Below are 25,115 nucleotides of genomic sequence, written 5' to 3' on the forward strand. Positions count from 1 at the left end.
GAGGGTGAGTGGAGTTGTCTCCTGCGCTGTGGACTGACTGGCCATTTCAGAAACAGAAACAGCCCTAGCTCAGGAAATAGTCTCTATGAGCTGAGAAATGCATCTTCAGTCCATCTCGCTGCATCACCATTATCTACTGAAAAATATTCCCCCTCTGCTTGTCCATTATCACCTTCGATTCCTCGTGTAGGAGGGATATAGACACAATCCTCAGCTGTATGCTTGTATGCTTACAGGCAATACAGTTATTAAACTCCTCTCTATCCAACGCCAACATCTCGTCAGCTGAACACATTTCATGCCAAAAATAAAGATATTACCTTCCACTCCAGCCTTTTTCCCACCAATTCGAGAGTGGGGCAGAAAGATTTATTTCGACTTGTAGGCGAAGGGACCATCCTATGTAGAGTTACTATTTATTTCGAGTACATCTGCCATTAGTTTCGAGTGATCGTGTGAATAACACCAGTTGTATGACAGCGTCAATTTTTGAGCTGCATTCTGATTTTAGGCACTGTTTGTGTAAGCTGTACATATAGATGTGTAATTAGGATCGATCTTTAGTACAGTATTCCACCCAAAAGAAATAAAGTACGTTAACCTAACCTTCCTCTCGTGCAGCTAGACAGTGACTGACCACTTTCCAGTGTAGGGCATTGCATTTGGGTTTTCTGCCCAGAAGGAAAAGGTTTGTTGTCCTGGAAAGGGTACCTGCCATTTTGAATTTGCCATCCATTCGTAGGTGGTGGGGGGTGACATCAGCACAGCGTTGGGACAAAGAAATTCCCACCAGTTTTGAAATTCCCTCTTTTTAAAATGTCCTGCAAAAATTCGAAATCTCCACGAATGGGGCAGGGGGTGAAGGAGAGGTGGAATGGAGGGAAGGGGAGGTGGAGGAGATCGACCTGCCAGCTAGGGAAAACCCATAATTTAATCTGGTGGTATGGGTAATTTATTGATAAATTAATTAATTTGCGTTATTCATTTGATATCAATTTGGTGTCAAAAAGGCGCCAGAAAGGTCTTTGCCCTACTACTAACAATAGTCCAAGATATAAAAAGGAAATGGTAATAATGTTAAATATAGGTTCAATATAGCAATTCTTGTGTTTAGTGATACACTTGAAGAGTGAGCTGTTTGTATTATTTTGTGTTCTGTATCAAAGCTAGTTCCTGTACTGTATTTCATTGTTAATGTTATTTTTAGTGGAACAGGAATCAGGGTTTCTTAATCCACAGCAAAGTTCTACATTTACGGCACTGTTCCCCTAATATCACTGTTTCTATGACACTATAATACGATAGGATTTGGTGTGCCTGCTTCCCCACGTTCGCATCAGACCGTCTTTTGCCAATGTAAGCAAATGAAGAGGGTGCAGTCTGTCTCCCGTTATCCTCCCTCTATTCGCTTTGATTTACTACAGTTCCTTCTTTTCACGAATGTATGCCAACAATCCGTGAACATGAAGGCCAGTGTCTTTATAGTCATCCATTGGGTCTGTTGAACTGAAATTGAAATGTATGCTTTTGACAGGACCAGACTCACTTTCTCAGTGTCACGTTTTCACAACTAGTTCCATGCCCATAATACAACAAGGGCAAATTCTCATAATAACTAATAATGCTTGTGTTTGCAAGTAACACTGGTATAATGTACAAACGCCATCACTTTAAACAAATAGCTTTCAATTTTGTATGAAAACTACGTATAAATACATGTAAAGTCTACATTATCTCCTGTGGTGTGTAACTCCATGGTAATAGCATTCAGTTCTGTATGAAAACTGCGTATAAATACATGTAAAGTCCACATTATCTCTTGTGGTGTGTATCTCCATGGTAACAGATTATTCTTCACAAAACTTTCGTTACAACTAATTTTCTTGACCATCATTTACTTCAGCCGGTCCGTGGATAGTTGTAACTGTAGCTGAGGAGTAAGGTGATACACCATATGCCATATACGAGTACAATTCGTGTGTGCATAGTACGTCTACCTTCAGCGCTTGTACCAATGTGTACAGTGCCAGCGTCACCAGATTACTGCTCGTTTCATTAATTTGCAAAAGTCACATACAATCAAAATTGTCTAATTTGTATGATTCATTTAGACTAATTGTAAATTGTTCGAAAGAACAGATACCATCTTCATATAGTTAAGGCTAACCGGCCATTGACCTTCTTCTTCTGTGCTGGATGCATTGCCCGAACTCTTACGGGACTCGGTAAGATTGTCTGCCGCGAGTAATGAGTGTAATGGGCAGGGGCGCTACGAATGTAGTGTGCGGACGTTAAGTTTGGAATGTGAGTCTCACGGGAAGCGTGCAAGGCATAAATCCCTGCAGTCGCACTATCCTCTGCGCCCATGCCGGCACGGTAGCTCAGCGTGTTCCGTCAGAGGGTTAGCTGCCCTCTGTAATAAAGAAACAGAGTTAATCGATCAAAAACGAATATAAACGGATGTCTTTCGACGTCCGCCCCGAGCAGATTCAACGAACAAAAGCGAACAAAATGAGATTAAAAAAAAAAAAAGATGGATAGGGTGTCTGCCATGTATGCAGGAGATCCCTGGTTCGAGTCCCGGTCGGGGCATAAATTTTCAACTGTCCCCGTTGATGTATATCAACGCCTGTCAACAGCTTAGGGTATTGATTTAATTATTATTTCATTCTAAGGGAGCTGCATGGTCACCGATGGTATCTGTTCTTTCGGACAGTCCGAAAGAAGAGATACTATCTTCATATAACAGAGAACAGGTTATTTTAAGGATCCTAAAAAAATGCATGAATGAACAGACACTAATTGGGAGTCACAGTGCACACATTTATGGGTTTCTGCAATACTGCTTCATAGTCTGAAAAATATCTCTTCAGATGCTTTTAGGACTTTCAGAAGCCGGCCGCGGTGGTCTAGCGGTTCTAGGCGCGCAGTCCGGAACCGCGCGACTGCTACGGTCGCAGGTTCGAATCGTGCCTCGGGCATGGACGTGTGTGATGTCCTTAGGTTAGTTAGGTTTAAGTAGTTCTAAGTTCTAGGGGACTGATGACCACAGATGTTAAGTCCCATAGTGCTCAGAACCAATTGAACCAATTGACTTTCAGAATCTGAAAGTGAGACATTAGTATTATTGCAAGAAACTTAGTTAGACAGCCATGTGAACTACTTAAAACATTAAAAGTGCTGCCATTACCCTGCAGCTGTATTACGTATTTTAAAAAGGAGTACAGTGATATCAGATTGAGGAAAAACGTACTAATATACACTCAGGATACAAACTTAAAATGAAATTTGCATCTTTTCCCTGCTACTACAAGTATGTGTCAGAAAACTATATTCTATATGGAATAATACAGTTCAACAAATTACCATGAAATAAAAACAACATATTTTCAAAGGATAAAAATGGTTCAAATGGCTCTGAGCACTATGGGACTTAACATCTGAGGTCATCAGTCCCCTAGAACTTAGAACTACCTAAACCTAACTAACCTAAGGACATCACACACATCCATGACCGAGGCAGGATTCGAACCTGCGACCGTAGCGGTCGTGCGGTTCCAGACTGAAGCGCCTAGAACCGCTCGGCCACTTCGGCCGGCTTCAAAGGATATTTCCGCTATTTGACAACAGTTAGCAACAACGCATTTGAAAGATCCAGTAGATAATTTTTTTTTCTTTCCAAAGATTTAGATCAAACTTTATATTTTAAATTTTAATGCATATTATTGAATGGACTAAAAAAAATAAAATCCTGGAAATAAAAGAGGCGTGAGTTTCTAAATAAATTAACAAAATCTTGTCCATGTAAATTATCGGAATGATCTACATATTTTAAATAACTCACTTTAATGAAGAAAGTAAAACATTTTTATATAAGAAAGATGCCAAATTAACTAAAATTAATTCTCAATATTATGGTTTTTCCAGTATAACATGTCAGCATTCAGCAAGAACTTCTCACATACCTTCAGCTCATCAAGTTCTGGGTATGAAGAATGGGGAAACTTGAACAGTGTTTCTTCATTATTTATCCAAGAAATCTGAATGTCAAACTTCTTTAACTGACGCAGGAGTTTGCGAAGATCCTGAAACAACATTATTTGCAAACCAAAGGCTTCTTCACTAAATTGATAACCTATACATAGTGTATATTCAATACATACTGTGTTTATTAATATAGGGGAGTCCATGCAGAGAAGTGGACGACTGCTATGTAATTACTGTAATTCTAGTTGTACATAAAGCTCTAAATTCCATTGCTGAAGTAACTGTCTTCATAAATTCACTTACGAAAACACCAACAAGGTCAGATGTAGTTACAGATGTGCAGAAAATTCGCTAAAATGTTTGAATATTAGTACCTATAGTACAAGAAATAAAATTTATATTCATTCTAAGACATGCGGAACATTCCAAAACAGTTGTGTTGTTGTGGTCTTCAGCCCAAAGACTGATTTGATGCAGCTCTCCATGCTATCTTATCCTGTGCAAGCCTCTTCATCTCTGAGTAACTACTGCATTTACAGCCTTCTGAATCTGTTTGCTGTATTCATCTCTTGGTCTCCCTCTATGATTTTTACCACCCACATGTCCCTCTTATATTAAAATTGTCAAATCTTGATTTCTCAAAACGTGTCCTATCAAAGGATCACTTCTTCTACTCAGGTTGAGTCACAAATTTCTTTTCCCTCCAATTCTAATCAGTACCTCCTCATTAGATACGTGATCTACCCACTTATTCTTCAGTATTCTTCTGTAACACCAAATTTCAAACGCTTCTGTTCTCTTCTTTTCTAAACTGTCATCCATGTTTCACTTCCATACATGGCTACACTCCATACAAATACTTTCAGAAAAGATTTCTTGACACTTAAGTCTATAATTGATGTTAACAAACTTCTCTTCTTCAGGAACGCTTTTCTTCCCATTTCCAGTCTACATTTTATATCTTCTCTACTTCGGTCATCATCGTATATTTTGCTACCCAAGTTGCAAAATTCATGTCCTACTTTAAGTGTCTCGTTTCCCAATGTAATTCTCTCAGCACTACTTGGCTTAATTCGACCACATTCCATTATCTTCGTTTTGATCTTTTAGATGTTCATCTGTCTCTGACACAATTAAAATGTCACTGCCAAACCTCAAAATTTTTGTTTTTTCCACATGGACTTTAATTCCTATTCCAAATTTTTCATTGAATTCCTTTACTGATTGCTCAATGTACAGGGTGAATAACATCGGGGATAAGCTACAACCCTGTCTCACTCCCTCCTCCCTTCTCAACCACTGCCTCCCATTCATGCCCCTCGTCTCTTATAACTGCCGACTGGTTTCTGCACAAGTTGTAAATAGCCTTTCGCTCCATGTGTACCACTGCTACGCTCAAAATTTCAAAGACAAAATTCCAGCCAAAATTCTCGAAAGCTTTCTCGAAGTCTGCAAATGCTATAAACGTAGGTTTGCCTTTCCTTAACCTGTCTTCTATGAGACGTCGTAGGGTCAATATTGCCTCGTGTGTTCCTACATTTCTCCAGAATCCAATCTGAATTTCGCCCAGGTTGGCTCCTACCAGTTTTTCCATTCTTCTGTATGGAATTTGTGTTAGTATTTTGTAACCATAACTTATAGTTCGGTAATATTGACAACTATCAGCACTTGCCTTCTTTGGAACTTGAATTATTATGTTCTTTTTGAAACCTGAGGGTATTTCGCCTGTTTCATACATCCTGCTCACCAGATGGAAGAGTTCTGTCGTGGCTGGCTTTCCTACGGCTGTCAGTAGTTCTAACGGAATTTCGTTTACTCCTGGGCCTCGTTTTGACCTAGGTCTGCCATTACTATGTCGGATTCGTATCGCAGTATCATATCTCCCATCTCATCTTCATCTACATCCTCTTCCATTTCTTTAATACTGCCCTCAAGTGCATCTCCCTTTCATAGACCCTCTACGCACTCATTTTAGGCGTCTTGTCTCGGTTCACTCGGCTGCCCCCGTTGGAGGTACGAGTCTTCCCTCGGGCACTGGTGTGCGTGTGTGTGTGTGTGCGTGTGTTGACCTTAGCGTAAGTTAGATTAATTTAGGTTACGTAGTGCGTAAGCATAGGGACCGATGACCTCAGCAGCTTGGTCCTGTAATATCTCTTTGTATTCGATGAATTATTCTGATACAATTCTACCCTTGAATGACGTTTACTAATTTTCTATCTTCATACTCGCAGAATCCATGTGAAAAGTAGTTCATACAATAGCTATGCCATGAGCGCATAAGTATTCTTTGTAGTACTCTCTCTGGTGGTTGTTAGAAAAAAAAGAAAGGGAGCTTCCGAGATTGTCTTCGTGCCGATTAGCCTGAGCTTGGTTTGGATGAACTGTAATCTGATTATTGAGATTTATCACAGAAGATAACTGATACGAACTGTACGATTAAAAGGAAATATATATAGATTGCTCCTTCACATAAAAGGTGTGTATTTGAAATTTGAGAATTAATGATATTTATCGATATATTGCGTAGTTGTTAATCAGAAGGGAACTTCCGAAAGACTGGATACGAACCTGCATTTAATAATCCAGGAGCTCCATTACTTCTTCGGAAGGTTAAACTTCATCAAAGCCAAATATCCGCTTGATATGAGGTTTCCCGACTGATTATACAACGCTCCCAAAATTACGAGGCATTTTATTTGTACAGATTAGCAGACTGCCGCAAAGCACGAGCCTGCAGTGAAGAAGAATCATCGCCTGATTTCATTCTAACAAGTAAAATTTCAGAATCATTTTGAGTGACTGAGCTATGACTGTGTTTCCTATCATGAATGATTGATTGCTCGAACGAATTGAGAGCTACATAATTACGTAGATAGGAGGAAAAATTACAGTGGCGCCAGTGTGACAGGACTCTCTTGGATTGTTATATAATAAATGTATTTTTTGTTTCATGAAAACCAACGAGAACGAGAAGTAATGAACCTGAAGTGAGATACGGTGCCCATAGTAAAAGATTGCTGATACCAAGAAACGATTTCAACTATTGGACAACACCGAGACTACAGAAAAAGGCCAGAGAAATCAATTTTTTTTATCCCGTAGTTAAAATAGTTTGAAATCAATTTAGAAAGAACTTTTTTCCAGATAGTAGTTAAGATTGTAGAACTGTATATTGTGTGATTTTCGTATCTGGACATTGAAGTTTATACCATCTGTGAAGTAATTTGAAAGTTAAGTGTGTCTACGACAGTAAATTTGAAACTGTATTTAGTGATGAGAACCTGATATTGACAGTTATTTAATGGTATTGACTAGAGCGGCATTTAAAATGTCATTGAATCAGCAACGAGAAGTGCAACAGCCTTTAGCTGTTTGCGCAGGAGCAGAGGCCACGGATAGCAATTCTGAGACTGTTGTGGCTAGCGGTAGCAATATAAATAATCCCGCTGGTTCAGAAAACATTCATACAACAACTGATCAGACTGTTGTTGACACATTAGTTGTTATTATGCAACAGTTGTCTCTATTAGCCGAAGGCCAAGCGGAGGTAAAACGAGACTTATCCGTTATACAAAATGAACTTCAAAATCAATTAGCCGAAAATCAAACAGAATTACAAAATCAGTTAAGAGCAACCTTTACCGAATTAGATCAGAGATTAAATACCCAGACACAGGAAATAAAAGAACAGGCAGAAAGGACCGAACAGAATCTTATTGCTCAAATTGAGAAGGTCCGCCAACAATGCCAAGTAAACAATAGTAAATTAAAAGCGGAACTAACCGAATATGTATCCGTCAAAATTGACACGATACAAAAACAAGTAGAACTGTTTCCTCAAGTAATACAAGCTCAAGAGGACATACAGTGTTCCGTAGCTATGATACCAGAAATTATAGAATCCCAAGATAATCTAAAGAAGCAATTTGACGAAGTGAAGGAAAAACAGGAGACAGTGGAACATAGAATGAATGTACTTGCAGGAAAGTTTTCAGAAATGACATTACAGCGGCAAAATTTTCCTTCGGAAACCATAGAAGAAACTGTGAAAGTAGCTTTACAGTCAATCTCTGAGAGTTCCGAGGATGATTTTTTCAACAAAGGGTTAAAGGAAGTTCGAGAACAACTTGGCGAAGAATTCTCGCGTTGGAAAGAAAATATCGAAAGATCACTAAATCTCTCGCAGGAGGATTTAGAAACAGCGAGAAGTAGGAAACAAAATTCTCAATCTGCGCGTAAATTCCGTCCACGTCAAGATCCGATGTAGACAGAACTGGAACGTCACAAGTTAGATTCGATATAACGGATAGCCACAGGGAAGAGTACGAACAGGATGATTTTTGGAATCGTAGTACCGTTGAGGAAAAGATGATTAAACAGAGACAATTTCAAATCTTTAACCCTGACAAAAAGAATGTTCATCCTGTAGTCTTTATTCGAAGTTTCAGAGGTCTATTTCCACGATCTTAGACAGAATGGCAAAAGATTAGTTTTGTATCTGGATATATACAAGGATCAGGAGCATTGTGGGCATCCGAACAAACATCTTCTTGTAAATGTTACAAAGAATTTGAGCAGGCTTTTCTAGCAAAATATTGGTCTGCTGGAGTACAAGAAAGACTTAGGCAGGAAGTATTATATCCTGAGCCTTTCTCATTTTCTAGAGGATCTCTAAAGAGATATTTTGAGAAATACATTAATAAATCTTTGTATTGGGATGTACCGATTCCTTTGCCAGATATACTTAGAATACTCAAGTCCAGACTACCCACCAGTATAAGGAATCAGCTGTTATATATAAATGATAAGGATATAGACTCATTTATGACTACGCTTGATCGTATTGATATAATTGAGGAGGACAATAAAAGGGCAAGAGAAATGTCATATCAAAGAAGAGCAATAGAAGCGAATCCGAGCTGCAACTCGAGTGGGAATGGCAGTAATGGTAGCAGTAACAATAATCATAACCAACTACACTCTCCGAGGAGACTTAGCAATGGACAAAATGCAAACAATAATTATTACCATAATGGAAACTTTAGTAATGGTGCAGCGAGGGGCTATTTTAGGAACAGTAGGAATTTTAATCGATATAATCCAATGTATGGCAACACAGGACAGTTCTACCAACACCAGCAGAACAACAACAATAATTACACGAATCAAGCAAGACAACATAGACAGAATTCACCACAACAACCGATAATCACTGAAGTAGCTGAAGAGACAAATACCAATCGGACCAACAATCAGTCAAACTAAACATGACCGCATCGTGCCCCGGAGGAGCGGTCAGGGGATCTGTTAGGGGCGAAACAGTAAAATTACAATTGTTAAGATATAATGATGGTGAGCTGTTGACTGAAGAGTTAACAAAGGATTTAATAACGTGTCATAATGACAGATCGAGTGTTCCGGTATCGGAAGTATTTGTTGAAATAGAGGAAGTTCCAACGAATGTGATATAGGACACCGCCGCTTCCGCCAATGTCATCTCAGGCGCTCTTTTTCGGAGAATTATTAGGAAGAAGAAGGTACCAATTTTGCCAGTACAGAACTGCAAAATCATCGGAGCTGTTGGAACACGCTCTCCCAATGTCAAAATACAAACACAATTAGAGATGAAAATGGGAAATGTAGCAATAAAATGCACGTTCCTTGTAGTGTAGAAGTTATTAGTGGACTGTATTCTTGGTATTGGGAGTATGCAGGAGTACGTTTGTCAGATTGATTTTTTGGAAGGAATAGTTAAATTTAGATTAAATGGAGAAGAGATAGCACTGGATTTAAATAGAAAGGAAACGGTGCATGAGAAATATTGTCGCTGTGCCATAATTCAATTAATTGACACTACAAACGGTCGTAGGAAGGAGCTTTCAAAGGATTTGCTACAACAGGAGGACTTTAACCAAACAACAATGATAAAAGCTAGTGAATCAAATCAGCTTACCGGAGAACAAAGGCAGCAGCTTCATTATTTGTTAGAGGCATATGAAGAGATTTTTGATGAGAAACCAGGAATTATTAAAGGGTATATTTGTCACCTACAAGTGAAGCCACATCAGACTTACTGTTACACGCACTATCCGATCCCCTGGCGTTTAAAACAATCCGTTCAAAGGGAGATAAATAGAATGTTAGAATGGAACTTGATTGAGCCTTCAACTAGTCCATATTGTTCTCCGCTCTTAGTCGTCCCAAAACCTGGAGGTAACGTTAGATTAGTTCTGGATGCGAGAGAGATTAATAAAATAATAGTACCTGTAAGAACTCATCCGGAAAATATAGATGAATTAATTCAAAATTTCCAGGATGTTTCATACTTAACTAGTGTTGATTTGAGAAGTTCGTACTGGCAGGTCCAAATGGATGAAGAATCTAGGAAATATACAGCATTTATCTATGCTGGGAGAAGTTACCAATTTAGAGTTGTCCCATTCGGACTTAATATTAGTGCCGGAATATTTATTTCAGCGTTGGATTATGTTCTTGGACCAGAATTGCGTAGTCGTATAACTGTGTTTGTTGACGACTTATTAATAGCCACGAAAACATGGGAAGAGCATTTGCATATTTTGGAAAGGATTTTTGCTGTTTTCAAGAAAACCGGAATTACAGTAAACTTACAAAAGTCTCATTTTGCTTTACCACAAATGAAGTTCTTAGGACATATGATAGATGCGAAGGGTATCCTGCCTACCGAGAAGAAGAAAGCGCAATTCGAAATTTTCCATCACCACGGAATAAAAGACAGCTGAAGGGATTTATAGGTATGGCATCGTTCTTCCGTCGTTTCATAAAGACTCAAGCCATGAATTCTGAGGCATTAAACCGGCTTCTACGGAAGGATGTGCCATGGCAATGGACTGAAGAATGTGAACTAGCTTTTCGAGACATTAAAGACCAACTCGTTAACGCATCCTTATTATATCACCCTGATATGAATTGTGAGTTCTGTCTGTCCACGGATTCATCGGATGTTGGATTAGGTGCTTGTCTCTTCCAAATAAGGAAAATAAAAGGGGTACCAACATTCTGTATTTGCTAGTCGAGTGTTATCGCCCTGTGAAAGAGCCTATACGACCACATAACTTGAAGCACTTGCGGTTATCTGGGCATTCAAGAAGTTTAACTATTATTTATATGGTTCGAAAACGATTGTGTATTGTGACCATCAATCACTAACCTTTTTGCAAACATGTAAATTATTACATCCTAGACTGTCACGTTGGACAATGACACTACAACAGTACCAATTTAAAATTATTCATGTGTCTGGCAAAGAACATATTATAGCGGATGCACTGTCAAGATCCCCAGAAGGTTTAACGCCGGAAATAGAATCAGTAAATACTTAGGATTTTCCAGTATTACTGTTGCAGGACAATATCTACAAGACTTATTATGTAAATCTTTGTAGAGATATGGGAAATTTACAACGAAAAGACCCTCGATGGAAGAAGATAATTCAGCTAAAGGAACAACAAAATTCAAGGGCTAGTTTAGATCATTATAAATTAGTAAATGGAGTATTATTCTTCAGATGTGGGAAGGACAACAATCCACGGTGGTGTGTATGTATCCCGAAGGAATATGAGGAAAAATTAATTTGGTTTACCCACTTATCATGGGGACATTTTGGTGTAATTAAATGTGCTAATAAAATAGGAGCATACTGTTATTTTCCGAATATTCGGAGAAAAGAGCACCAAACAATAAAAAACTGTTTACTCTGTCAAAAGGCAAAACCGGATAATAGAGGTAGTAAGCGTGTTCTGCATTCAATTATTCCACGAGAGCCAAGGGCGTTAATTTCGTGTGATATCTGCGGCCCTCTCCCACGATCAAGAGGAGGAGTCAAATTCATTGTTGGTTTCTTTGACGTGTTTACAAAATATGTAAAACTATATCGATTAAAGTGTGCTACTGCCAGAGCTGTTGTAGTGAGATTGGTGCGTGACTGTCTTCCGCATGTAGGTTTACCGAAATCCATAATTACAGATAATGCCAGAATTTTTACTGGATTTAAATGGAAGCAAACATTAACACAACTTGGCATTCGACAAATTTTGACATCGTGTTACCATCCACAAGGTAGTCCAATAGAACGTGTTTTCCGAGAATTAAACCGGTTTATGCGTACATTCTGTCACAGTAAACAAACATCATGGGCTGATTATTTGTCAGAATTTGAACAAATATTTAATAATCTGACACATACCTCAACTAACTTTACTCCAACAGAGCTTATGTTTAGTCAGATTGAAAAGAACTTCTGGATAAACCATCTGCCAAAGTATGAAGACCAGAATTTAAAATGGGAGGAAAAGATTCGAATCGCACTTGTCAATTTAACTAAAAAGGCAATACAACGGAAATTGACATATGACAAACGGATTCACCGGATTCAGACGTTTCATCTTGGAGAAAAGGTTTTATTGAGGCGACACATCCATTCCTCGAAACTGATGAAGAACATAAAGAAATGGAATCTTATTTATACCGGACCATATGTTATTGTAAATATATCAAATCCTGGATCATACTTGTTGGCATATCCCGAATCGAAAAGAATAAAGGGATTATTCCCGCATAATGATATTAAGAAATTTTTTGAAGGATCGTAGATATGTGATACCAAATATGGAGAAGAATTTAGAGTGGAATTCGACTATGAGTCGAATGTGTATATAAATATCAAGAAGTTTATGTGTCTAGAGGTTAAGAGACAGTGAGATTACTCCTGTAATAGGTTAAGAGACAGTGAGATTACTCCTGTGATAGGTTAAGAGACAGTGAGATTGCTCCTGTGATAGATTAAGAGACAGTGAGATTACTCCTGTGATAGGTTAAGAGACAGTGAGATTACTCCTCTGATAGGTTAAGAGACAGTGAGATTACTCCTGTGATAGGTTAAGAGACAGTGAGATTACTCCTGTGATAGTTTAGCACAAAAATTTTAAGATAGGTAGAAGAATTTGTTAATTACTAGTGTTTGTAAGTGTGGACTATGAGCAGAAGCCACAGTGATATACAATGAAAGTGCATCTACATTTCCTCAAGACACGGCACTTATGTGAGAATTGCGTGTGAAACTTGAACAGTGTGGCATATGTAGGTAAATACGCTGTGAGTATGATGTGCGCTGTTCGCGCAAGAAAACAAATGAACTGTGAAATGAAGCAACAGTCGATAATGTCACTGTTGCAAGCAATTGAAGAAACTCTCTGGTTGCGCGAGAGAAAATTATTACAATTTTTAGATTTTTCATTATGCCTTCTCGACCAGGAGAATTAATTTAAGAATTTTAATTAACTTTTTAAGAATAGCAGTTTGTGTGTTTCATATTATGGACATAATTGTTGAAATATATTTCCATAAATGATCATGAGAGGATGAAAAAGATTCTGCGATTGGATGATTTGTTAAATGAACGTACGTCATCATTAATGATATTTATTTGGAAGTGGATCTATAAATCAATTAATTATAAGAATAATGAAAATTTTTCAAATTATTCCTTTTGTGGAGTCAGTGTCATATGCCTATGTTTAAAATTTTTCATCAGGTGTAAACTTAAATTTTATCCATAATTTCGTAATTGAAAGCAAACCTCGGACAGATTCAATGCTCTACTTCCACCTGCACTATAACAAAACGAAGATTAGATTAAAAATTTTTTTGAGAGGAATACATTCGATATGAGCTACAACAAAATTTAAATGCCCACAGTCTATTTGGCAATGTTTTGGACAATTAGCAGTTGTAATGCAAAACAACTTTGGTATTGAGGACTACAAAAAAATTCGCGGTTGTCAGGACTGATGGATGTTCCAGTCTAGTATAGATGGAAGAATATAAGAATCCACTCCGATTTTGAGTTCAACGATGAAGTATGGACTTCGTGGCCTTAATCCACTCTCTTCCGGGGATTTATTCAGTCAGAACCTTTTCTTATTCCACTTTAAACCTGTTTCATGTTCACGTCCCTGACCATCTGTTGCTGAGATCATCTTGCTGTTTCTACGGCACATTACCAGCTTCTATCCTGTACCATAAGCCATCGCCTGTCCTCCGTGCCGCCTCCACCAAACGCTGTACGTCGCCTACCCGGTGTCCGTACTCAGTGTTGCTGTTCCATCGACTTCACAACGAGATCGCCGGCTACATCGTCGAAAGAAGAATTTTGAAATTTTTTTTTGAGCAATATTGTAAAATTTTTTTTGGCTATGAGGCACTTTTCCTTCGATCTAATCTAGGGAGCTTCTATATATTTCAAAATTACTGGATTTAGGCTTTCATATCTTCTTTAATACCTGAGCTGGGGTCTATTCTTCCGGGTTTTCCAGGGTTTCCCTGTGAAGGCCAGTTCCCAAATGGGTAGACCTTTTTCGTAATTACTAATTCAAAATATTCCTCTTTTGAATAAACAACCCAACAAATTTTTTCTGTTAGCTCGCAAAGTGTATTATCATTAACTTTGCTCGCTGCGAGGGGCAATTGTAATATCTCTTTATATTCGATGAATTATTCTGATACAATTCTACCCTTGAATGACGTTTACTAATTTTCTATCTTCATACTCGCAGAATCCATGTGAAAAGTAGTTCATACAATAGCTATGCCATGAGCGCATAAGTATTCTTTGTAGTACTCTCTCTGGTGGTTGTTAGAAAAAAAAAGAAAGGGAGCTTCCGAGATTGTCTTCGTGCCGATTAGCCTGAGCTTGGTTTGGATGAACTGTAATCTGATTATTGAGATTTATCACAGAAGATAACTGATACGAACTGTACGATTAAAAGGAAATATATATAGATTGCTCCTTCACATAAAAGGTGTGTATTTGAAATTTGAGAATTAATGATATTTATCGATATATTGCGTAGTTGTTAATCAGAAGGGAACTTCCGAAAGACTGGATACGAACCTGCATTTAATAATCCAAGAGCTCCATTACTTCTTCGGAAGGTTAAACTTCATCAAAGCCAAATATCCGCTTGATATGAGGTTTCCCGACTGATCATACAACGCTCCCAAAATTACGAGGCATTTTATTTGTACAGATTAGCAGACTGCCGCAAAGCACGAGCCTGCAGTGAAGAAGAATCATCGCCTGATTTCATTCTAACAAGTAAAATTTCAGAATCATTTTGAGTGACTGAGCTATGACTGTGTTTCCTATCATGAATGATTGATTGCTCGAACGAATTGAGAGCTACATAATTACGTAGATAGGAGGAAAAATTACAGTCCCATAGTCCTTACCACAAATTTCCAATTTTTTTTTCAGCTGTCCCATCTTTGCTTAGGACTGGTTTTGCATCTGAGCTCTTGATATTCATACAGATTGTTCTCTTTTCTCCAAAGGTTTGTTTAATTTTTCTTTAGGCTGTGTCTCTCAATTGTATAATCAATTTGAAATCTTCCAGTGTCTCTAGGTCTCTTCCAAGTATGCAACCTTTTTCCGTGGTTCCTAAACCAAGTGTTAGCGACGATTGAATTACGCTGTGTGCAAAATTCAAACAGGCGGCTTCCTCTTTCATTCCTTTCCCCAATTCATATTCACTTAATATTTTTCCTTCTCTTCCTTCTCCTACTATTAAGTTCCAGTCACCGATCACTATTAAATTTTTGTCTCCTTCAACTATCCGAATAAGTCTTTTATCTCGTCATACATGGTTTCAAACTCTTCATCATCTGCGGAGTTAGTTGACATACAAACTTTTACTACTGTGGCGGGTGTGGGCTTCGTGTCTATCTTGGCTACAATAATGTGTTCACTATGCTGCTCGTGGTAGCTTATCTGCATTCTTATTTTCTTGGCTCTGAGCACTATGGGACTTAACATCTGTGGTCATCAGTCCCCTAGAACTTAGAACTACTTAAACCTAACTAACCTAAGGACATCACACACATCCATGCCCGAGGCAGGATTCGAACCTGCGACCGTAGCAGTCGCGCGGTTCCGGACTGCGCGCCTAGAACCGCTAGACCACCGCGGCCGGCTCTTATTTTCTTATTCGTTATTAAACCTACACCTGCATTACCCACGTTTGATTTTGTATTTATCACCCTGAATTCACATGACTCGAAATCGTGTTTCTCCTGCCAACGAATTTCTCTTTCTCCCACTATATGTAACTTCAACCCATCCATTTCTCTTTTTAAGTTTTCTAACCTACCTGCCCGATTAAGTGATCTGACATTCCACGCTCCGATCCGTATAACACCAGTTTTGTTTCTTCTGACAAAGACATACTCCTGAATTGTTCCCGCCTGGAGTTCCGAATGGAGAACTATTTTATCTCCGGAGTATTTTACACAAGAGGATGGCACCATCATTTAACAATACAGTAGAGTTGCATGCCTTCGGGAGATATTACGGTTGTAGTTTCCTCTTGCTTCCAGTTGTTCACAGTACCAGCACAGCAGGACTTTCTTGGTTGATGTTACAAGACCATATTAGTCGATCATCCAGACTATTGCCCATGCAGCTATTGAACAGGCTGTTGTCCCTCTTCAGGAACCACACGTTTGTCTTGCCTCTCAACAGATACTCCTCCGTTGTGGTTGCTCATACGATATGGTTATCTGTATCGCTGAGGCATGCAAGCCTCCCCACCAACGGCAAGGTCCGTGGTTTTTGGGGGAGGTCCAAACAGCTAAGAGTATTATGTATTATACAGAACAAACTGAAGGAATCGTCATATAGTAATGCAAAGTCTGATGTCAGTGGTCTTCTGTTGCCGGTCAGTATAGAGGAAAGCGTCAACCACGTAATATATCCTTGTTGTCTCACAGTGTCTACTATAAAAGTATAGTAAAACATCAACAACGTGGAACAAAAGTAACAACGTAAAACAGGTGCAGGAAATATTTTAAAAGAACATAAGAACCACGAGTAACAAAAAGAATAAAAACTGTTTATAGTAATAAATAAAGCATGCGAACTGTTAATGACCATAGCAAACAAAATTGTAAGAGAAAAAAACCATATTGCTAGAGCGACCACTGAAGATGCTGTAAAATAAAACGAAACCTGTCTGGGTCTTAATAAGACGTTGCTGAAGACAACAATTAACTTTTAAACTTGTATATGTGCAACTGCGGAAAAAATGAGGCCGAAATACAAGGAAGAGTACAAATTAAACAAGGGGAAAATGGGCAGACCAGCGATAAATGTTTTTTAGATGACAGCCAAGGTAAAAATTAGCATTTTTTCCTCATTCTGCTAGTAATCAGTTTTTACCCGCACACCTCGACCCTCTCTAGAGACTTCATCTACTCAAACGTTATACTTTGTTTGTGCAACAAGAATGTTTGCCTTCTGTGCATTAAAATAAATTGCAGTGAATATGGTGATGTCAATGTCCCAACAACAGTTTTACGAAGTGTTATTGAGAAAGCTTTGAGGAGAGGCATTTGCGACAGACTGCATAACAATTCTACTGCCACCAACGTACATTTCGCATAAGGACCGCGAAAACAAGCACTATAAGCTAGGGCTCTTATGGGGCCGTAACAGTCGTTTTTCCTCCCCTCCATTTCGGAGTGGAACAGAAACGGAAATGTCTACCAGTGGCACATGTTATCTTCCGCCATGAGCCATATATGTTGGCTTACGGAATAAGTATGTACATGCACATGTAGAAATGTAAAGTTAATTTCCAGTGAACCCCAAGGAAGTTTTATAGGTCCGCTGGTACTCGCATTTAGAATGTATGTTAATGATCTACATAAGCAAATAGCTCACTGAGGCACATCAAGAGGGTATCAAGTTGTATATCTAGAATTCTGTCTGCCTTTACAGATTATTTCTTCAGTCAGTCTTGCTATGATGAGTAGGATGTGTGCATGCTGTGTGCAGACGCAGAAGGAGCTGACCACAGTTTTCGAACAGCTCTATGCGCTTTTCGCTATGGTAAGTTACCTTCAGGCTGCTGCCTCGAGGTGTAGCGGTAGTGGAGAATCTGACGCATGACATGGGACGCATCAGGTATCGCTTGTTTCGCCGTGGGCTCTGCTACCGTGGTGCCTCTTAGTGTACTCGAAACAGTAGATCCGCCCTCACAGCTGAGTGAGTGGCCGGTGGTAACGCTTTGGCGTCCCTCGAGGCGGGGGATCCATGAGGAGACTCGTCGTCTGGCCGCGTACATTCAGCCTGTGACTCGACAATTGCCCGCTCTTTCGGCAGGGTGCGAGCAGGCATATAGGGAGAGGGGCTTACTAGTTATCGGGAGCTCAACGTTAGGCGCGTTATGAAGCCCCTTAGGCAGATAGTTTTCAGGGCTAGAAGGAAAGCCAATGTGCAGTCTGTATGTTAGCCACGGGGCCTCATCCGAGATGTGGAGGTGACCTTGCTTGCGGCTATTAAGCGTGCAGGGTGCAGTAGTCTGCAAGTTATGTCTCAAACTGGCACCAACGACGCCTGTCGCATGGGTTCTGAAGCCACCCTCTGTTCATACAAGTGATTGACGAAGGTGGTGAAGACAGCTGGCCTCTCGTGCGGACTGCCATCAGAACTCGCAATTTGCTGCATTGTTCCCGGAGTTGATTGGGGTCCATTGGTTTGGAGCCGAGTGGAGGGTCTGAAACAAAGAATTCGTCAACTCTGACAGTCTTGGCTGCAGATTTCTAGACCTGGGGTATCGAGTGGGGATTTTTGGGACTCCCCTTGGTAGGTCAAGGGTGCACTACACAAAGGAAGCAGCTACTACGGCAGCAGAGTATTTGTGGAATGCTCATGAGGGTTTTTTAGGCTATGTGATAGTTTGTCTGATGAACAGCCGCCAGTCAACATGCAGCATATACAGGACGCTAGTGCGACCTGTTCTTGAGTATTGTTCAAGTTCTGGGATGCGTGCCAGGTCAGATTAAAGAAAGACGACATCGAAACAATTCAGAGGCGAGCTGCGAGGTTCGTGAGTAGTATGTTCGAACAACATGTAAGTGTTGCGAAGATGCTTTTGGAGATGAGAGGGAATCCTGGAAGGATGGCGACGTCCCTTTCGAGAAACATTATTGAGAAAATTTAGAGAACCGGCATTTGAAGCTGACTGCAGAACGATTCTGTTGCCTCCAACATACATTGCGCCGAGGTAAGATACGAGAAATTATGGTTCATGCGGAGGCATATAGATAGTCGTTTTTCTCTCTTTCTATTTGTGAGTGGAACAGGAAAGGAAATAACTAGTGGCGGTACGGGGTACCATTCCCCATGAACCATAAGGTGGATTGTGGAGTATAGAAATAGATGTGGATGGAGGTCTACTGAATAACATTGGGGGCTCTGTGGGGCTATAGGCTGTTGTCTACAGCAAAGTTGCAGCGTCAGAAGACTGTGGCGAAATACAGGAAGACCTACACAGGATCGACGACTGGTGCAGGGACTGGCAATTGACCCTGAATGTGAATAAATATAATGTAGTGGGCATAAGTAGCCCAGGAAGTCCTCTACTTTTAGGTTCCACTATTGTCGGAAAATCATAGCGAACATTATCTACCATAAAATATCTAAGAGTAACCATCCTGAGCGACGCAAAATAGATAGACCATATGAAACAGATAATAGGAAAACTGGGTGCTAGGTTGAGATTCATAGAGACGATCTTGAGGATATTTATTTCATCCACAAAAGAAATGGGTTACAGACCAATGATTCTAATGATTCTTGAACACTGTTTATCACTCTTGGACCTTCACAGAGTAGGATTAATAAAGGACGTAGAGAAGACCCAACAGAGAGCTATGCCTTCGTCACAGGATCGCTTACTGGGCACAAGAATATTTCGAAGATGCTTAACGAACTCCAGTAGCAGACAATACAAGAGAGGCTTTGTTTATCATGTAGCGGCTTACTTTCGGAATTCCGAGAGCATATTTTCCAAGAAGAGGTGAGCAACATATTACTTTCTTCCACACACGTCTGGAAAAATGATTATCACTAGAAAATCGGAGGAGTTACATGTCATACGAAGCTTCACGCAGCAATTATGAATGAAACAGGAAAGTAGGCAAAAGACAATAGTACCTGAAGTAATCTCCGCTACACACAATAAGGTACAGTGTAGATGTAGATATTAAAATTTAATTAAAGCAAATAGGTATTGACCAAGAAGATTAATTGCAGGATCGACGATCAACAACCCCTCAGGAACATACACTCCTGGAAATGGAAAAAAGAACACATTGACACCGGTGTGTCAGACCCACCATACTTGCTCCGGACACTGCGAGAGGGCCGTACAAGCAATGATCACACGCACGGCACAGCGGACACACCAGGAACCGCGGTGTTGGCCGTCGAATGGCGCTAGCTGCGCAGCGTTTGTGCACCGCCGCCGTCAGTGTCAGCCAGTTTGCCGTGGCATACGGAGCTCCATCGCAGTCTTTAACACTGGTAGCATGCCGCGACAGCGTGGACGTGAACCGTATGTGCAGTTGACGGACTTTGAGCGAGGGCGTATAGTGGGCATGCGGGAGGCCGGGTGGACGTACCGCCGAATTGCTCAACACGTGGGGCGTGAGGTCTCCACAGTACATCGATGTTGTCGCCAGTGGTCGGCGGAAGGTGCACGTGCCCGTCGACCTGGGACCGGACCGCAGCGACGCACGGATGCACGCCAAGACCGTAGGATCCTACGCAGTGCCGTAGGGGACCACACCGCCACTTCCCAGCAAATTAGGGACACTGTTGCTCCTGGGGTATCGGCGAGGACCATTCGCAACCGTCTCCATGAAGCTGGGCTACGGTCCCGCACACCGTTAGGCCGTCTTCCGCTCACGCCCCAACATCGTGCAGCCCGCCTCCAGTGGTGTCGCGACAGGCGTGAATGGAGGGACGAATGGAGACGTGTCGTCTTCAGCGATGAGAGTCGCTTCTGCCTTGGTGCCAATGATGGTCGTATGCGTGTTTGGCGCCGTGCAGGTGAGCGCCACAATCAGGACTGCATACGACCGAGGCACACAGGGCCAACACCCGGCATCATGGTGTGGGGAGCGATCTCCTACACTGGCCGTACACCACTGGTGATCGTCGAGGGGACACTGAATAGTGCACGGTACATCCAAACCGTCATCGAACCCATCGTTCTACCATTACTAGACCGGCAAGGGAACTTGCTGTTCCAACAGGACAATGCACGTCCGCATGTATCCCGTGCCACCCAACGTGCTGTAGAAGGTGTAAGTCAACTACCCTGGCCAGCAAGATCTCCGGATCTGTCCCCCATTGAGCATGTTTGGGACTGGATGAAGCGTCGTCTCACGCGGTCTGCACGTCCAGCACGAACGCTGGTCCAACTGAGGCGCCAGGTGGAAATGGCATGGCAAGCCGTTCCACAGGACTACATCCAGCATCTCTACGATCGTCTCCATGGGAGAATAGCAGCCTGCATTGCTGCGAAAGGTGGATATACACTGTACTAGTGCCGACATTGTGCATGCTCTGTTGCCTGTGTCTATGTGCCTGTGGTTCTGTCAGTGTGATCATGTGATGTATCTGACCCCAGGAATGTGTCAATAAAGTTTCCCCTTCCTGGGACAATGAATTCACGGTGTTCTTATTTCAATTTCCGGGAGTGTACATCAAGATGTTCCGAATCCTGGACAAGTAATTATTCACTTCCGTTCTTTAATCCAGCTTGTAATACGTGTAGTATTTCAGAGCCGTAAATGAAAAGGAAATCAGAAAGCTCAGTTGAAAATTATTTGCTTATTGTTGTGTGAGGTATTGCCCTAGGCTCAATGCAACTTCACAGTGTATGCTGTTCTCAGGCACTGGATGCTGTTGGGAAGCAGCTGGCAATCGCCTTGTAACGACACCATAAATTTTAACATTTTCTTACAATTTTGCATTTATTTGAATGTCGATATTATTATGCTCCATGGTAACCTGATAAGAAAGATCGTACCCTGAGGTGACAAAAGTCATGCTGTACCCCTCCTTTTGCCCCGCTTAGTGCAGAAACTCGACGTGGCATGGACTACACGAGTCGCTGGAAGTTGCTTGCAGAAATATTGTGCCATGAAGGTCTCTATAGCATTCCATTATTGCGAAAGCGTTGTCGGTGCAGGATGTTGTGCACGAACTGACTTCCCGATTATTTCTCATAAATGTTCAATGGGATTGACGTCGAACGATCTGGGTGGCCAAATTATTAGCACGAAATGTCCAGAATATTCTTCAAACCAATCGTGAATAATTGTGGCCCGATGACATATCATCCATAAAAATTCCATCTTTGTTTGGGATGGCTGAAAATGGTCTCCAAATAGTCGAACATAACCATTTCCAGTCAATGATCGGTTCAGTTGGAAGAGAGGACACAGACCGATCCATGTAAACACAGCCCACACCATTATGGAGTCACCACCAGCTTGCACAGTGTCTTGTTGACAACTAGGGACCATGGCTTCGCGGGGTCTGCGTCACAGTCGAACCCTACCATCAGCTCTTACCAACTGAAATCGGAACTCGTCTGACCAAGCCACAGTTTTCCAGTCGAGTAGGGTCCAACCGATAAGCTCACGAGCCCAACAGAGATGCTACAGGCGGTGTCGAGCTGTCAGCAAAGGCAGAGTCGTTTGTTGCCATAGCTCATTAACGCCAAATTTTGCCACACTGTCCTAACGGATCCGTTCGTCGTACGTCCCATATTGATTTCTGCGGTTATTTCTCGCAGTGTTGCTTGTCTGTTAGCTGCTCTCCGTCGTTAAGTGAAGGCCATCAGCCAATGCGTTATCTTTGGTGAGAGGTAATGCCTGAAATGTAGCATTCTCGGCACACTCTTGCACTGTGGATCGCGGAAAATTGAATTCCCTAATGATTTACGAAATGGAATGTCCCATGCATCTAGCTGAAACTACTATTCCGCGTTCAAAGCCTATCAATTCCCGTCATCCGGACACGTTTTCACAGGAATCATCTGAATACAAATGACAGCTCCGCCAACGCACTGTGCTTGTCTACGCAATACTATCGTCATCTTTATATGTTCATATCGTTATGCCATGACTTAGTCACGTCAGTGTAACACTATCGTACTATCTGTGAACTCAACTCAATGCCTTATTTATTTATTTGAATTATTAATTGTAGTGCAACATAAAACAGAATATTTCCATTTCATTATATTCTAAATGACTGTTCTACTTCCAAGTAATTACGTTACTTTAAATTCAATAACCATTCACCAAAGCCGCGGAAACACAGTTTTTTCCTTTTGGCGGGTTTCACAACTGACCATACGCGTCTGGAAGAAGAGAGCAGAACAGAACAGACTGGGACTCGCTTGTAGGCACTGCTGTGGTGCAGTTGATGTTTTGGAGCGCTCGGGTAAAAATATTGTTTATTGTGTGATAAAACTTTATTGAAAAGGTTAAGGAAGTGGTGTGGTAATAAGTGCACAGTTATAAGTCATCTCAATAAAATGTTCGTCGCAAATGCAATATTTTTTTGGACATAAAATGTGCAGAAGTAATTATATCACGGGTATTTCAAGAACTATGGCTCTGGAATGCATTGTGGTGTGCCATATTTGTCTATATTAAGAGAGGCGTGAAGAAACTCTGTCATCTTGTTCGCTGCCACAAATTATGACTGCTCATTTGCTATGAGGTAAGATCTTCCGAGTACTCTCGTATTTCGAATTACATGGGGATAACAGTCATATCATTGAACGTGTTCGAACTTTGCCTTTTGGAACAATACAGTTTGCTAATCCTGGATAGGCCTTTGTATTAATATTACCTACAGGCATTTCTTATTCTGTTTCCTAAGTAATTTTAAACAGAACTGATCCATTCTTCTGTTAAGATTTCAGTGACAGTATTCATTTATTACAGCAATGATAACATGTCGTTTACAAAACGAAGTGAATGTTTAAGTTGCCATTCAAAAATGAAACTCCGTTTTGGAATGATAGCATTTCATATTGCCATGATTGATCTCGCCTTACAGTCGATCTTTTTCAAGTGCGTAGTAAGTAAATGATTTTTACTAATTATTCTTCATTAATTTCTTAAATTCTATGATGAAATGGCCATGCTTGCGCCCGTCTTGTAAAGCAAATCTGATACATCAAAAGAAAAACTTCCAATACTTTTTTTACCTGTTAATTACCAAAGTAAAGTACAGAATTTGTCCCTTCAGGGCAGGCGACCTCTGTCTTCTAGTTTCCGTTTACTTCAGATGGAAATACTAGCAGTATGTTAAGTGCTGATCTCACCTTATAGCCGAATATGTCTATTGTTATTTGGCGGATATCGATAAGTTATTTGAACGAAAACGCAGGCAGCAAGTACACTGAACTATTTTGTGATTGTATTTTGTATGGAAAGAACTGAACCCCATATCTATCCAGTTTTTTGGATCTTTTACCGTAGCCTTCTGCAATAGTTTAGAATACCAGTCTCACCTCCTGACCTACTCGTAGTCGAAAATTCTAGAGAAAACCTAAGTTCGCTTGTACATAAGTTCCCCCTTCATACTATCATCACCGGAAGAGACCTTCATCATCTAAAAATCAATTGGGTTAATCACAGCTTTGTTAGTGATGTGAATGACAAGAAATCCTGTGGAAGACTAATAAATACCTTCTCTGAAAATTACGTAGAACTGATAGTTCAAAAGCCGGCCGATGTGGCCGAGCGGTTCTAGGCGCTTCAGTCTGGAACCGCGCGACCGCTACGGTCGCAGGTTCGAATCCTGCCTCTGGCATGGATGTGTGTGATGTCCTTAGGTTAGTTAGGTTTAAGTAGTTCTAAGTTCTAGGGGACTGATGACCTGAGATGTTAAGTCCCATAGCGCTCAGAGCCATTTGAACCATTTTTTTGATAGTTCAAAACCCCATTAATTATGGAAATATATTAGATCTAACGACAGCACATAGACCTGACCTGTTGCAGGATGGCCACGTCGAATTTGGTATCAGTAATCATGAGGCATTTATAGCAACAGTGATTACAAAACTACAAAGAGCAACTCAAACAATTAGAGAGATTTGTATATTCAGTGAACTAGATAAAAAAAGGTCAGTTGTGTCATACATCAATGAAGAACTTGCAACTTTTAGCACACGACGGAACTAGACAGAGGAAATATGGGTCATGTTTAGGAGAATAGT

General features: G+C 40.6%; 1 protein-coding gene across 1 annotated transcript in view; it reads right to left on the reverse strand.

The window, feature by feature from the left end:
* LOC126249484 (dynein axonemal heavy chain 7-like) overlaps window positions 1-25,115 on the reverse strand; it is a 1,193,512-nt gene that overhangs the window by 1,083,710 nt on the left and 84,687 nt on the right. The window contains exon 4 of the mRNA XM_049951137.1: window positions 3,966-4,085. Within this exon, the coding sequence (XP_049807094.1) occupies window positions 3,966-4,085 (120 nt within the window). The remainder of the gene's footprint in view (window positions 1-3,965; window positions 4,086-25,115) is intronic.

The sequence above is a fragment of the Schistocerca nitens genome, chromosome 3 (genome assembly GCF_023898315.1).
Source record: "Schistocerca nitens isolate TAMUIC-IGC-003100 chromosome 3, iqSchNite1.1, whole genome shotgun sequence".
NCBI classification, from domain to species: domain Eukaryota; kingdom Metazoa; phylum Arthropoda; class Insecta; order Orthoptera; family Acrididae; genus Schistocerca; species Schistocerca nitens.